Source organism: Rattus norvegicus, chromosome 11 (assembly GCF_021556685.1).
Source record: "Rattus norvegicus strain SHRSP/BbbUtx chromosome 11, alternate assembly SHRSP_T2T, whole genome shotgun sequence".
In the NCBI taxonomy this organism is placed as follows: Eukaryota; Metazoa; Chordata; class Mammalia; order Rodentia; family Muridae; genus Rattus; species Rattus norvegicus.
Genome location: NC_141544.1, coordinates 83,480,011 through 83,495,387, shown reverse-complemented (window position 1 = coordinate 83,495,387; position 15,377 = coordinate 83,480,011). Strand labels below are relative to the sequence as shown.

At 50.2% G+C, this 15,377-nt stretch overlaps 1 protein-coding gene across 2 annotated transcripts in view; it reads right to left on the bottom strand.

Annotated features, from left to right (window-relative positions):
* The window catches only part of Xxylt1 (xyloside xylosyltransferase 1), a 120,222-nt gene that overhangs the window by 54,250 nt on the left and 50,595 nt on the right, over positions 1-15,377 (bottom strand). For both annotated transcript variants that reach the window (XR_015632839.1, NM_001430794.1), the window contains 1 exon segment: positions 5,823-5,955. Coding sequence is in view for 1 of the 2 variants with exons in the window: in NM_001430794.1 (NP_001417723.1) it covers positions 5,823-5,955 (133 nt within the window). In the remaining variant the exon portion in view is untranslated.

Below are 15,377 nucleotides of genomic sequence, written 5' to 3'. Positions count from 1 at the left end.
GGGACTGACTTCGGAAGCCTCTGTGGGAGAAGAAAGTGTGCACAGAAGAGAAGAAACAGGACCAGCTATCATTCTTCATACCTGAGACCCTGTGGTAACCGATGGACTAAGATGTAGTCCATGTCTCTATGTGTTCAAAGTTCACCATGATAAAAAGTGAAAGGGAAAAAAAGAATTGTTCAGGAAATTAGCAATGTTTGATGAACAAAGACTGAGTCTGGCCCAGGGTGCTCATAACACTGCTGTGTGGACACACCTTATTCACAAGAATGTATAAAGCAGGGGTTGGCTGGGTTTGGCTACACATGTCTGTAATGGCAGCACTGGAGAGGCTGAAGCAGGAGGATTACAATTTTGAGGCTAGGATGGGTTTTCTCAAGACTCTGTCTCAAAAAAATAAAATAAAAAAAGAAGAAAGTTCATTTACCCATTGATAAATTTACAGATTAAACAAAGAAAAAGCCAACACCACGATCCTTGTATAAGTAACAAAATGTATTTTATTTCTTTTTAATAATTACCTTTGTTTGTCTGTTGTTTGGTTGGCTTGACCAGAGTCTGTCTACATAACCCAAGCTCACCTCAAACTTGCTTTGTAGCCTTGGCCAGAAATGGACCCACCTTCCTCCGGCCTCAGCCATCCAGGTTCTGAGATAGGCATGCACCACCACAGCACACCAACTTACTCGACTTAGTCCAGGGGGAAGGCGCAGTGTGGTTCAAATCGGAAACTAACATCTCTGTAGGCCAGAGACGGAACCAGGAAAGAGCCATGCTCTGAGCTCTGGAAGCAAGCAGGGTAGCAGCTCATCCACCACAGGGAAACAGGACAGGCATCCAGGCACAGGCAGCAGATGGACGGCAGGCTGGTGTGTGGAGGCAGGGGCTTGCTAGAGTTCCCTTCTCTCCTCCCAGTCTCCTCCACAGAGACCACCCAGGACACTGCCTATTCTGTATGCTCTGGGTTTCTGCTCCCCTCTTGGGATATTAAAACTTTTGTGTCCCTGTAGACTGGTCAGTAACATGGTAGGCTTCTGTTCTGCAAATTCCTTGCCTTGTTTAAGGTGTGTAGTAAAGGTGTGTGCAGATGCTACACTGAGAATGATTGCTTTGGGGGAGGAAGGAAAGGGAGGATACAGAATCTACACAATGTCAGTGACCAGGAAGCTAGGAGTCACAGCTTCTCAGTTTCCCTAACGAGGCAGACAGGCTCTTACGGCAGGTAAAAGCTTCCTCAACCCCAGAGGTGTGCACCACTAACATTACCCTGGCCCTACATACATACAAGGAAACAAGGGCTTGGGTGCTAAGTGACTGCTGGCACCGCAGGACTCTCCAGGGGCTCTGCTAGGACTCGGGTGGCTCTAACACTACATTACTGCCACTTCTTATTTGTTCTGTGCCAGGAAGTATAAACACATCATCTAATTTGACCTTCCCTCAAGTGTGCTATGACAGTGTTATAATCAGCTAGAGAACCTAGTTTCAGAGAACGTACCTAACTGTCAAGATCACAGAGTGGAAGAAGTGAGATCTCCACGTCCTCCTCCTACCTAGCAATGCCCCCGACAGCCCTGTACCAGTCTTAGGAAGGGAATAAGGCAAGTGCAGAGAAGCTGGACAGACATGTTCATCCCAGCATCTGGAAGGAGGTGAAGCCGGCACAGGGCTGCTGAGAGAGCAGCCATGCTGCTCTGGCCATGGCTTCATGGTGGGCCTGGGCTTATTCAAGGATGCTAGCCTGAGGGCTGGAGACAAAGCTACATGCCGATGCTCCTCAGGCAGGCAGCTCCAGGGCAAAGTGACCTTCACTGGCTGCTGCCACTCAGGCTCCAGCCTTCTCTCCGACAACCGCTAGAGTTAGGAGGAGCCCAAGACCTGAAGCTAAGTCATTGCCAGGCTGCCTGGCACTGTGGCCTTCTCAATGAGCTGGGCCAGCTTAGCTCCTAGCTCCGGCAGGGTGGTCTTCTCTGGGCTATGCATTCTGGGGAGGAGCCCACACTCACTCTAGCCCTTGGTACCCTGCATGTTCCCACCCAGGCTCTTGAAGGAAAGCCAGGTCACTCTCTTCTGCTAAAAAAGATCTCTAACTGGGGTGGAGGGCTGGGAATGGGTTACCAGATTTAGGAAAAACAGAATATTCTGTTGAGTGTAACTTTCCAAACTAACAACAAATAACAAACTAAACAAATGGTTTAGGTTTGTCCATCTAGAGCACATTTATCATGCAAACCAGTATCTGTTGCTAATGTGAAAGTCCACATCACTGGTGTCCTGTTGTAGGTGGTACCTGATAGAGTCAGGGGTCAGACAGGAGTTCATGAGACACAGATGACAGATGGATGGATGGATGGATGGATGGATGGATGGATGGATGGATGGACGGGTGGATGGATGGGTGGATGGGTGGATGGATAGATAAATAGATGGACGGATGGGTGGACGGATAGACAGACAGGCAGAGCGAGCTCCCTGAGCTCACATGGAAGACCCAGAGGACCCTGTGACTTGCAGCACAGTTAAGGCTTCTGAGCCCAGCCTGAGGCCATCGTGGCCTCTACATCAGCTGCTTTAGCTGTTCTATGACCTCATACTAAATTCTACAGGAAGCACATAAAGAAAGGAGGCCCAACTGCTTCCTGGACTTCTAATGCACTACAGGAAGCCATCCCACATAGCCATGTTTGTAAACTTCAAGTGTGGGTTTGCAGCGCAGGCCTTAGGGCTCTGTTGTTTGATCACTCACCCCAGTCACACAGAGCACCAGAGACGCTCGCCAGGGGTCCAGTTCCTAGCAGAGATGCACAGAAAATCAAAGGGTGGAAGGGCAGTACTCTACCCAAGACGATGGGGTCTCTGACTTTCAGATGAAGAAAGTCATGGTTGGCTTGACCAAACAGTAGCGGGCACCCAGGGAGAAAAGCTGTTTTCTATGTGTACCCCAATACTCCCTGGCCTACAGCACTGTCCAGAAAGTAGTCTGTTTGATGTGTTTGTGGGGAAAAATTGTGAAAAAGCCATTCATCAAATGCATGGTGGGAAATACTCCCCACCCTCTGTAAGCCTGAGACATTTCACAACTCACAATAGAGGGGAAGTCACCATAAAAATGACTTGCTGTGCGTCCTTTGAAGTACAATACTGTGGGACAAGTGACTATAAAACTTACACAGCTGGAGGACTGGAGCCCATTCCTGCCCAGTGAATTTCCAGACCCCAGTATGCTTGCTTAACTAGTCACGGCGTGTCCAGCTACAGCATTTGTTAGCGGATTCCTTCTCCTCATGGATGCTATCAGACTCCACTGACAAGTCCCTGCCACATCGGGATACTTGGGGAGGCCTCTGAGCACCAGCTGCTGGGGAGGGGCTCTGTCTGAGCTGTAGGTCCCCCATAAACTGCATGCCTGTGTCTAAAGAGCAGGGGCCATGCCCACTCGGAAGAGCCCAGCTTCACCTGACCTTGTGTCGGTGCCATTAACTAGACTCCTCTTCTTCCCACCTTCTCTTCTATCATCCAACCCTGGCCCCCTCCATGACCCCCAGACAGGTAAGGACTCCAAAGCAGGGATCAACTAGCAACGATCTTTCAGGTCCTTGGGCTTTCCAGTTCCCACATGTCTGAAGTCTATGTGCACACCCCACCCCCAGCCCAGTACACACATGCCATAGTCATTGTCTGCCACCAGCCAGACAGTTCTCAGGCCCAGCAAATACTGAAAGTGCACAGTGTAACAGATGACCCCTGGATGCAGAGCAGTTCAAGACACTCATTTGCAACCTTATTTATGACGTCTTTAGTGACATTTACGGTGTGTGTGTGTGTGTGTGTGTGTGTGTGTGTGTGTGTGTGTGTGTAAATGTCTGGTTACTGAGTGGTGTTTTTAAGCCTGCCAGTAGCAGGCTCTCCTGATCCTCATTACACACAATGATAAAGATTCAGAAAGTGAGGGAAACTTCATCAGAATTACCACCTTTCATCTGTTTCCCTTAGGAAAGCCACGTAGTGATTTAATGTCTACCACTGTAAAAGCCGAGTTTTGCAGAAAACAAAGTTTTGGCCACGATTCTCTGTCACGGACGCGATGCGGTTTTCGTGGATTACGACGAGAAGCTCCAACCCTGTCTCCCAGGTGTTGGTATCTGCTCACCAAGGTCCAAACGTCCTAAGGCCTGAGTCTGAGCAGGAGGGACCTCGCCGCATACAACAGCGGGAAGAGAAGCAGGGGAGAGGAGCTATGAGCACCAAACCTGAGGAGACAAAGTCTGGAGCTCCTCTGCTCTGTCTTAAGGGGCGCCAAGGTGACAGGTACGGTGTCAGCTGACTGAAATCCAGGACTTTACACTGAATGCTGCCTGCCCTGGGAGCAGTCTTTGTAGTCAACATTGCAGGTTTCCCCTATCCATCCACAACCCCACTACCCGTGCAAGTAGAAGGCTGCCCAAGGCTCCAGGAGCAGGGTCAGTATTATGTAATGGGAGCAGCCCACAAAGCCCCAGGAGCTATCGCCCATTCAAGGCCTCCAGGAATTTCCTGTTATGTGATTTGCAAAGAGCCACCACCAAACCCAAGCCTGTCTCTTCCCCTCCTTTGTGGGGGGAAACTCATGCTCTGAGTCACTAGATGCCAGGGCCAGCAGCTCTCTGATGACTTCTAGCTTCTCCAGGATTTCCGAAGCACGGGTGGGAGGAGGGTGCGGGGAGGGGGGAGGGCACAGAACAAAGGGCCCCAGGAGCCCAAGGAAGGAGAATTCTAGGTCTTCCAGAGCAAACTTGATCAGCTGGCTTGGGGGAGGATGTCAATCTGTCAGAGGTGGGGGTGGGGAGGGGTGAGTCAGCAACATGGCACACTAGAGCCTCTGCAATGAGACAAGTTTTGAACCAAAACCTACTTCTGCTATTCTTACCTCCTCCTCTCTCTAGACACAATGTATGTGCAACACGCACATAAATCACTTCAGAGGACAAGAACATAAAGCATCACCCCCTTTCTGTCCCCAAGATCTGTGCTGGCTTTGGAGAACTCTCCTTGGTTGATCCTGTGACTTTTAGCTTGCCTTTGTGCTTGCCTCAGTAAAGACTCATTTTGTTCTGCCTATCAGCATATACAACTACAGTGAGCTTTTGTTTGTTTGTTTAGGGTGTGTGTGTGTGTGTGTGTGTGTGTGTGTGTGTGTGTGTGTGTGCGCGCGCGCGCGCGCGTGCGCGCGCTCTCGCGCACTATATAGTACTTAATTGGGTAGGTACATTTATTTAACATTCTGATGTCAAGAACATTTCAGGGGCACAGAGAGCAGGAGCCTATCTCCTGGCTTCAAGTACAGGAGCTTCTCTGTGCTATACACTTGACAAGGAAGTGCTGCCTCGGGAACAAAGTGCCGGTCCGCCACGACCAGCACATACCACTTGGGTCTGGAGCTGCTGTGGCTCCTTCTGCACCACTGCCGCCCACTCTCCTTCTGTGTGACGGCACCATGATGACATGAAGTAACAAAGCCCAGAGCTCTGCTCGGGAGGGTCGATCCTAACACTGCTGCCCGCTGAAGCCCAGGTCTTAATCGTTGGAGCTAAGCCAGAGCCCACAACATGAACAACTGGGCTTCTGGAGGAAGACGTCTCAGAGTCCCCCACTCTAGGGGCAGCCTCTCCTGCTCCAGACCACACCCGCTCCCTGCCCGTGACATCACCTGTCAGCTGTAACATGTTTCCAAGGAGTAAGTGCAGAGAGACCACCACACGGTTGCATCCAAGCGGCCGTGAGTGGCAGAAGAGAGGACAGGATGGGAGGGAGCCCTCAAGCATCCTCCAACAGCCAGCGCCTACCTGTACACAGGCTGCATCTCTCTGGCTATGCCGATAACAGCACCGGGCAGGAAGTTATCAAACTCCTCAAACAGCTCTCGGATGTTGGTCTTATACTTCAGATCAAGGTCCAGCTGAATGATCCTCAGGATCTCTGCAGGAATAAATTAAAAAAAAAAAAAAAGAGGTAAGACTAGGTAGGTATGGCACCGTACCAAAGAGGTAAGACTAGAAGGTATGGCACCGTACCTCACTGGGATCTGGGACAGTCTGCGCTACATAATGACACACACACACACACACACACACACACACACACACACTAAAAATGACATCCTGGGATGGGAGGCTTGGCACCTAACACAGTAAAGACAAGAACATAAGACCACCAGCTTCCTGAATCACGTTCAGTGAACAGCAGCTCTAGCTAACTGCAGAATCCATTCTGCTCAAAACCAAGGCCCATACTCATGTCTAGCCTGGGGTCCACAGACCTCTCTGCTGACTGCAGAACCCACTTGGTTCAAATCCAGATGCCCTGTCTAGATGGCTGGCCATGTGTGGTTCACTCCAAAGTGCCTGTCCTGAATGACCTGCAACATGGAAACCCTAGGTAAAGTTAAGATTCCTAGGTGGGACACAAGTGTCAAACAAAGGCTGCCAGAAGAGAGGGGTAAAAGATACTATCCTATCTGGATATATATGTCCTGCAAACCTCTGGAAGACTTCTTGGAGGAGGGCAATTCGGGCTGGGCTCAGTGTGGACAGGAATGGGTGGGTGAGGTAATTATCCGTGCCCCACTGTAGAGTATGGGGTGCTCCCCGCTGCTCTCGGCCATCCTTCCTTGGCTGCTCAGCTGCAGGTGTCACAGCTCTGGAGGCCGTTGTCCCTAGAAGCCCTCTGAGGACAAGACCATCTTGTCCTCTATCAGTGGTGCAGGATTTAGCATTTGGCAAACACTCGGGGGTGTTCAAGGAAGCAATTGGCATTCTCCAAGTCAGTTTATGAAGAAATCACAGCTTACAACGTAAGGGAAACTGATTCATCTGTTCCTTGTCCTAGTTTCCTTTGTGGTGCAGGAACAAAGCCTAAGTTCACATTCTATGTGACTTTTCTACAGCAAAAAAGAGCAAAAGTTACATCAGTGAGTCCAGCTGCTCAGGACACAGCACAGCAGAGTGGCCAGCTGCTCTGCCCTCCTGGGCAGAGGGTTTGGAAAGAGCGGACTGCCCTGGCCAAAGAGCACCCATGGCAGTCAGCATCTTACCGCCACCTCCACAACAGGAGCTCAGAGGCTGCCCCCACCAACCCCTCATCCATAAACAATGAGAAAACCAAAGCCCAGCAGTCAGGCCTGACTGCTGACAACCCAGTTTCCTGTGTCTCAAGATCGAAAGCAGACTCAGGCCACAAGGCAGAGACCCTGGTGCTGGCCCTACGGAAAGACAATGTTTGCCAGGAAAGAATGTCCTAAGGTGAAAGTTACAGCCCCAGGTTCTTGCACTGAGCTTTCAATGGTTGGCCATCAGGGCCTGGGGAAACCCCACAACACAAACATTTTACCCAGCCATCTCTCTTTCTCTTGGTTCATTGCCTGTGGCATGAACATTCATACCCAGATCTCAGGTGTCCCTTAAATACAGCAAAGCAGAGCCCTAGTGACACAGGGACAGGACACACCACCATCTCTAGCAGTAAAACCATGTCACCCTGGTTCTGCAAATAAGAGCATTTGGCCCGTGATGCTGACGGTCTGTGAAGGTAGGGAAGGCATCATCTTTGTGGCCCCAAAGAGCACTTCTGTCAACCTCACATTTCATCTGCCCTCCAATGGAAGAATTATTCCCATTTTTACATCCAGAAATACTGCCTTAGAAAGATTGAAAACAAGGGGCTGGGGAGAGTGGTTAATAGCACAAGCTGCTCTTTCAGAAGACACAGGTTCAATTCCCAGCACCCACATGATAGCTCACAGCCATATATAACTCCAGTTCCAGGGGATCTGACCTTTTCTGGACTCTGTGAGCCCCACATGCACATGGCATGCATATATTCATACATACATACATACATACATACATACATACAGCCAAAAACATTCATAAAATAAAAATAAATTCGAACAGTAAAACAGACAAGCCAGGCATGGTGGCAGACACCTATAATTCCAACACTTGAAAGGCAGGAAGATCAGGGGCTCACAGCTAGCCTCAGCTACACAGCAAGTTTGAGTCCAGCCTGGGCTACACGAGACCTCTGAAAAATAAAACAAAAGGCTAAAAAGCAGGAGCCCAAGGGCACAGAAGGTGAGTGGTGGAGTGGAAATGGAACTTCGACTTGACTCAGAAGCCCAATACCCCAAGCCCCTTCCAGCCCGAGTCTCCTTCTGACCAGAGGGTCTCAGATGCAGATTCTTGATCCACTATTCACCTCCCAAGGAGCGTACAGAAGGGCCAAAGACACTGAGAAACAGAAAGAATCCTAGGACAGCTGCCTGGCCAAATGCAGATGTCAATGGAAGACATTAAAGACATTTTCACTTTCTTTTTTTTTTTTTTTTTTTTTTTTTTTTTTTTTTGGTTCTTTTTTTTTCGGAGCTGGGGACCGAACCCAGGGCCTTGCGCTTCCTAGGCAAGCGCTCTGCCACTGAGCTAAATCCCCAGCCCCACATTTTCACTTTCGATTCCTCGATACTGAAGCCATCTGTGTGTCAATGCATAGGAAAGCCAGTCTCCCACAGGATCCTCTGGGTGCCCGGGCAGCACAGTCTGCAGCAGCTCTGGGGAGGTCCTGGTGGGCTATCATGGTCTCATCTGTTCCGCATTGCCAACACCGCCAACCATCCATCACTGCCTCGGCACAGACGTACACTCCTGAAGGACATGTGCACCGGAGGGCAGACCAGACGTGGCTGCTTCTTTGATCAGAAGCTGACTAGCCTTCTGTCTCGGTCCAACTTTAATATTTACATCAGTCAGGGAGCCCTGGAGAGACTTCCTGAAGAGCCCCTTCCCTGTCCCTGGTAGAGCCTCTCTTAATGAGCCCTTCCATGACTTGAGTGCTTTCCCTGCTAGGAGGGGTCCAATATCCCCCACAACACAGGAATCTGAGAGGCCTGAGCACTACTTATAACTCACTCCATCTCAGAGAGGTAGAGCTAGCCATGTCAGCCCTGCATTCAAGCGCAGTAACTAGCTGAAAAGGAAGCAGGTGCAGCTCACCACGGCACCCAGGTGCAGGACACCTGGCTAGGGCTGGGCAAAGGACACCCCCCATCTGCTCAGGGTCGTCCACAGCCCTGGACAGCCCGCACTGTCACATGGGCACCTGACCAAAGGTCTCATTATAAAATGAGGAAACAAGAAGCCAAGGCCTAAATGTCACCGCTGAAAAGAGGCTGATGCTTGGGGTGGGTGGGGGAGGGGGGGGACGGACACTGCAGCTCACCTGCTGATGCTGGGGGGGAGGGGGCATTGCAGCTCACCAGCTGATGCTTAGGGGGGCATTGCAGTTCACCAGCAAGGGCAGCTTTAAGGACCTACTTCCCGGACTCTGGTCTTGGCAGAACTATCCCTCTGTAGGAACTACATCTGGGTGGTTGTATAAAAATGTAAGAAGACACTGCAGGGAAAGAGGTTTCTATGTGGGGACAACCACAGTGACAATCTCAGGCAGTATCCTCACCAGGGATACTGATGAGGACTGGTGACAAAGCCACACAAAACTAAGGACTAAATGAGATGATGGTCCCCAAGGCAAAGAGTAGACAACAGCGGTAATGCACAGGGAAGACCTGGGGAGAAAAAAGCTGAAAGGATGTCTTAAAAGGAAGGGTACCGGTCAGACTGGTTAGACATCTTCCTCCAAACTCTGTGAGAAGACGGCAAAAGAGGAGGGCAGAATAATCTGAGACAACAGTTCTGGAAAGAACTACCCTGAAACACTATTACAGTCCTAGTAATAATGGAGGCCAGCCTACCCATTTTACAGATCAGAAAGGGTCAAGGGATGTATTAGGACACTCAAACAAGCTAAGAAGCAAGGCTGATTCCAGAAACCCTGACCTCCCTAACTGATGCTCTGGGGATTCAACCTCATCCATGCTCTCCTAACGTGGATAGAGATGCCAAGTGCCACGAGCTCTCTGGTCTGGAGCTTGGTGTTCACTGGGATATCCTGCTCACCTTTACTCTCTTGACTCCAGTGTCAGGCCAAAGACACTGCTCTAACCAGAACTTGGCTCTACTAAGCTTGGAAAAAGGGCAGATGGAACACGCTGGCTATAGCTGTGGCTTTCTAGACCTCTGTGTCCCCGCCATTACCACCACAGCTGGTCCTAGCAGCCCTCTCCGGGGTTTCTGACTGTCTCTGGACTGTGGAAGCCAGCACCTGCTACTAGGGTTCAAGGCCAAGCCAGGCAAGGTGGGACTGTGCCACAGAAGGTCACAGTCATGACATCCAGACTGGCTGGGACAGTCCCAACTCAACATTCCCCTGTGGAAACAGGCTGGGAGCAGGCCATCATCAGTTTCCAATTAAGGCAGCCTCAAGCATGTCATCTGACTGGGGATGGAATTACAAGCCAGACTGAATGCTTAATGGCACCCCAAAACAAACAAGAGAAAAGGTCCCAGAAGGGGTTTTTAAAACAGTCGGAGTTCATGCCTTTCCCTACCCCTGCCTTCCCCTGTCCTCAGAAACAGCTTCTGGTAGACACAAGCTAGCACACACAATCCGTAGCACAATGGGTGGGAAGGGATGAGAAGTGGAGGTGAGCATAATCACCGTGGTAGGAAACACCATGAGAGGAGAGACAGGCCCTCCCAGGGAGCTCTCACTGGCCATGGCTCCAACTGGCTTCCTAGTGCCCACTGACTGTCTGCAGTGAAGGGGAATGATGTCCTGCTCCATGACTCCAGCGTTCGATGGTTCTGGAAGAGGATGTCTGGAGAGTGGCTTGTTTTCCCTGTCCTGAAATACTGTAGCAATTTGCCACCTTATCAGACCTGCTGCTTTTTAGCTGCTGTGGGCAGAACTTCTGACCTGTAGGAGCTAGAGAGCAACTAAAGGGGCAGAGATCCCCCACCGATGAGAAGTCATGAGCCCAGAGGGGAGGTTTGGAGCACAGTCCTTCTGTGTCTTATCAGCCTGGCTTCTCCCTTTGCGGGTGCTGTCCAGGCATAAGAGAGATGTGTCCCTAGTGGGTTGAGTTAGCACTGCTAGTTTTCACATCCAGTAGGAAACTTGGGTCCTTCCCAACTGGCTCTGGCCCTGACTCTCGGAGCACCCTTCACGATTCCCTCTGCAATGAAAGCCCTAGATGCAGGGTGGCTAGCTGGCAATGGGAATGGATTCTCTGAAGAAATGCAGCAGAATATGCCAAGCGTCCAGGGCCTTGGGCAGATTCCTGGAGCTCCTCCGGCTTGGTCAGATACGCACTTCCTCTGTAGAAGCAGGGAGAAGGCCCTGGTGCTACGCCCATGCTGCGGTTCCTACCTTTGCCAACTCCGCTAAGGCACCACATTATTGCAAGGGAGCATCAGTAGCTTCCACTTCCTGAGGTGGAAACACAGGCTCAGTGGGATGTGGCGACTTAGCTAAGACAACCCACAAGGAAGCAACTGCACAGGGCCTCCCTTGGCCTCTCAGAAAGGCCTCTATTTCAACCCTATTATTTAAACAAGCAAAGCTCCCATAAAAAGGGTGAGCAGAGGACACCTCCAAGTGACCGAGACTTCTACAGACGAACAGGGTCTGCACTTCCTACAACAGCTCCATCATCACCCTCCTCCCTGAGGACTCCGAAGGCTGGGAATATCCCTTCACTGAGCAGAGACCAGTGGAGAAGCTCCTGGAAAAGGGGACTAATGCTGGCAAAGTTGGAAATCTCCATGGCAACAGACAAGTGCAACTGGAGTGACGGGACATCCAAATGCAGGGGGAGGTTGACAGTATCACTTCTACCTGACAACTGGAGGGGAGGTTGAGTCATGTAACTGAGCTGTAGAGCTAGGAAGTGAATTCACACCAAACACATGGGGCTCCAATGTCTTCCCCCGCCCCAAATCCACATTCGGTCTTCCAGGCCTCTGGATGCCAGGGAAAGGCCAACTCTCAGAAATGCAGGTCTGTGGAAGACCCAGCCTTTTGAACCTGAATCTATGACTTCCACATTAACAGCTGCTGCTTACACTTCCCAGGAGGGGCACCTAAGAATGATCTATGCACCCTGTGACCATCTCCGGGAAAGGCTTGGGGGCTGAAATTAATGTCCTTAGTCAACTTGATCCATTAGCTTCACAAAACATTCTTCCTCCTAGCCATACTCAGCCTTCTTAGAACCAGGCAGGGAAATCTGAGTGCTGCAGCTCAGCCAAGACATGGTCTATAGCTCTCAGCTCCTGATGTGTAGGTCAAACAAGCTTCTACAGAGAGACACAGGGTGTGGTCCTGCATCAGGACCACAAGAGTCTCTCTCCTCAACCCCAGCACTCAAACTGGGTGGAAATCACTGCTTTAGTAAACAACAGAATTGTCTCTGGATTTAGCCAAACAATGCAGACACAGTACCCAGTCTCAGATTTCTTTCACTTCTATCGCTCATATAAAACTATAGCTCACACCCATATTTTGTGATCTGTAAAGCTACCATTTCTATAGTGTGGAGCCCCCATGATACCTGTGAGTCTTTCCATATAGATAGCTTTGTGGTACCTGCCAGAGACACTGGGTGAGTGTAACTGAGTGTGAGTGTGAGTGTGTGTGTGTGTGTGTGTGTGTGTGTGTGTGTGTGTGTGCATGCTCACAAAAGCTGGAGCTCTCCTTATGTGAGGTGGGAGCACATTTCCCTTGGCTCACAGGGGTTGATGGATTGAGGCCTAGTCTTGCTCTTTCCTACCAAGAGGGTTTTTCATGGACCCTTTGGAGGCAGAAACTATAGAATCCAGTCCTCTTTGGATAGACTTAGCAAATGTTTTCTGAACACAATACCATTGGCTTGCCCAAATCAGTACTGTTTGACTTCCCAGGCTTCTCCTGCCAAGGTTCTCGGAGTCCTGGGACCCTTGTTTCTAACCTGAGCTTTCTTTCTTTCCCTGCCCTGACCACGTCCTCCTCGCTGGCAATGGGGCCTTCGGCACTTTAAAGACTTAGTTTAGATGCGGGAAGCCAGTTAGCAAAGCCTCGCTCTGTCAGCTGCAGCTCCTCACCCTCCCTGGCAGCTGACTTTCTCATGCCTCTGCCCGGGCCATCAGGGTCTGTCTACCTGGCGTGGCTATTTGTTCACGTGACAAAGACAAGCTCTCAGTATTTGCTGTAGCGAGTTGCAATTCTCAAAGTGCAATCCCAGTTCACAAAACTTCCCCTGTGCTTTGGCTGGTTTGCTCCTTACAACAACCCTGGATCAGTGCACCACGGTGACAGGCTCAGAAACATAAACAGAGCGTGTAAGTTACAGTGGTCTGAACACACAGAAGACTCAAGGACGTATGTATGTCAGGCCCGGGCCTTCTCTCTCCCATTCCACTGTCCCAGACATGGCTGCTCCACATTCTGTACACTGCTTGACTGTGCTGGACACAGATGCTTACCCACACAGGCCCCTTACTATGGTGCCAGGGCCAGACACAGTTTGCGTCCCACGTTTTAGCACCTCTGCCTTGCCTGCACCTCTGGTAGCTCTGAGCCTGGGCAGCAGTTCTCCCCGGTGAGCGACCCAGGAGATTCACCCTCCTCCAAGTGTTGCTCCAAGCCCTTACCACTGTCGCCCTCAAGGTGAGAACGGCCAACAGGGCACGCAGACGACTGAGGTATGTCCACCAGAGAAGGACTGGATCAACACGAGCCATTTCTCACCAGTGAACAAGGCGGACTGTTTCTGGCAGTCCTTGACTACTGAGGGGTCCACTCCCTCACTTTCTAAAGCAGGAGAAAACCAGTTTTCATTAGTAAGACGTAAGAACCCGAGGTAGAGAGCTGACCAAGGAGTAGCTACTGGATATAATTCCATACTGTCCACTAAAGCGACAGCTGGGATGAAGTCCTTATGTGCTGGGATCTCGTGCATCCCTCACACAGGGCTTCCTGGCCCATCTCTGTCTCCTCCTCCTCCACTCAGTGATGCCCTGCTGTTTTTGCACTCTCCGTGTCCAACAGGAATGGCGCAGAAGGTAGAAGAGTTCCAGGAATCAATCTTCATTTAAAAATAACTGCTGTCCTCTGAAGCAGGAGCCACACCGGTTTCCGCCGAGAAACCCATTTACCACTTCCTTTAACACTGTCCACAACTGGAAAGATTCGATGGAACTGTGCTTAAGCATAACGTCATTCATTCCCTGGCTGTAATTAAATTTTAGCTTAGTTTAATTAATTTGGTTTTATTTTACTTTAATTAAAATCTAAGTTACTTGTTTTAATTTTAATGAAGGACTTAATACACAATGTCGAATTGACAAAAGCACAGTTGAAAACGAGAACAAAACAGAAACAAAAAGGTTTTGAACTCTTAACTCTTTCGGCACACACTCTAAGAACAAGACACCCAGGCCACAGAGCCGCTGAACTACGGGGATTGACACTGGCAGCGCAGGGCCATCAAGTCCGCCTTTGTCAGCTGTCAAAAAACAAAATAACACTTCTATCAGGGACTGCTGGCAAACAGTCGTCAGAGCTCCATACTCCTTTGGTCTTCCCTTGTCTTTCATGACCTGGAATAACTTAAGGGGTGACTTCCTGAGAGATCCCTGGGTTCAGGACGGCTAAGGCTTCCTTGTGATCAGGACTGGCTTCTGCACCTATGTTGGGAACACTCAGAAGCCACACTGGGTCCCTGCCACTGGGCCTTGTTGTGTCCATTTGTCTCAGCATTAGTGGTGTTACCTTGGATCTCTGAAATGTTACCTTCCTTGTCTTTACAAAAACAGCATTGTGTAGGAGAACACGTTGAGACTGTGATGGGGCTTGTCTAGATACAGCGTTACTCTACAGAGCAGTGGCCTTCTGCCGCCTGCCTCCCTCCCTCCCGCCCTTCTTGGCTAACATTCTCGAGCAGGAGCTAGCCTGTGAGGATGCAGGCTTAGGGCGCCTGTCCTTTCTCTCAGCAGCAGTGTCAGTGTGGGGAAGGTGTGTCGGAAGCACTTTACAAACTAGAGACCGTTTTCTTCCCAAGCTTGTCTTTTAAAGACACTATACAGTGAGTTCTGCCTTATTCAGTGAAACAGATACAACGTTGGGAAGAACTACATTGTAGTGTCCTCACTGATGGCCAGCCAAGGCCACAAAGTCACACAGTGTGCTAAGCACTGTGTGGAGCGCAAGGCTCAGAAATGACCAGCGCTATGTCTAACCTCAAGAAACGCAAACCCAAGATTTCTACAACACATTCTCCATCTTGTCCTGGCCTGAAGAGTCATGGCCATCCTCACAACACCCAGCAAGCATGGCACGTGGCTGGTCCTGTTGCTAGGCTGTATGGCAGCCCACTGAAGGGTAATCATGGCCAAGATCAGCCTGCATCCTCTTTATAACTGAGGGGACAGGGTGTGTTCTTGTCACCATACTTCGTGACCATTTAATAT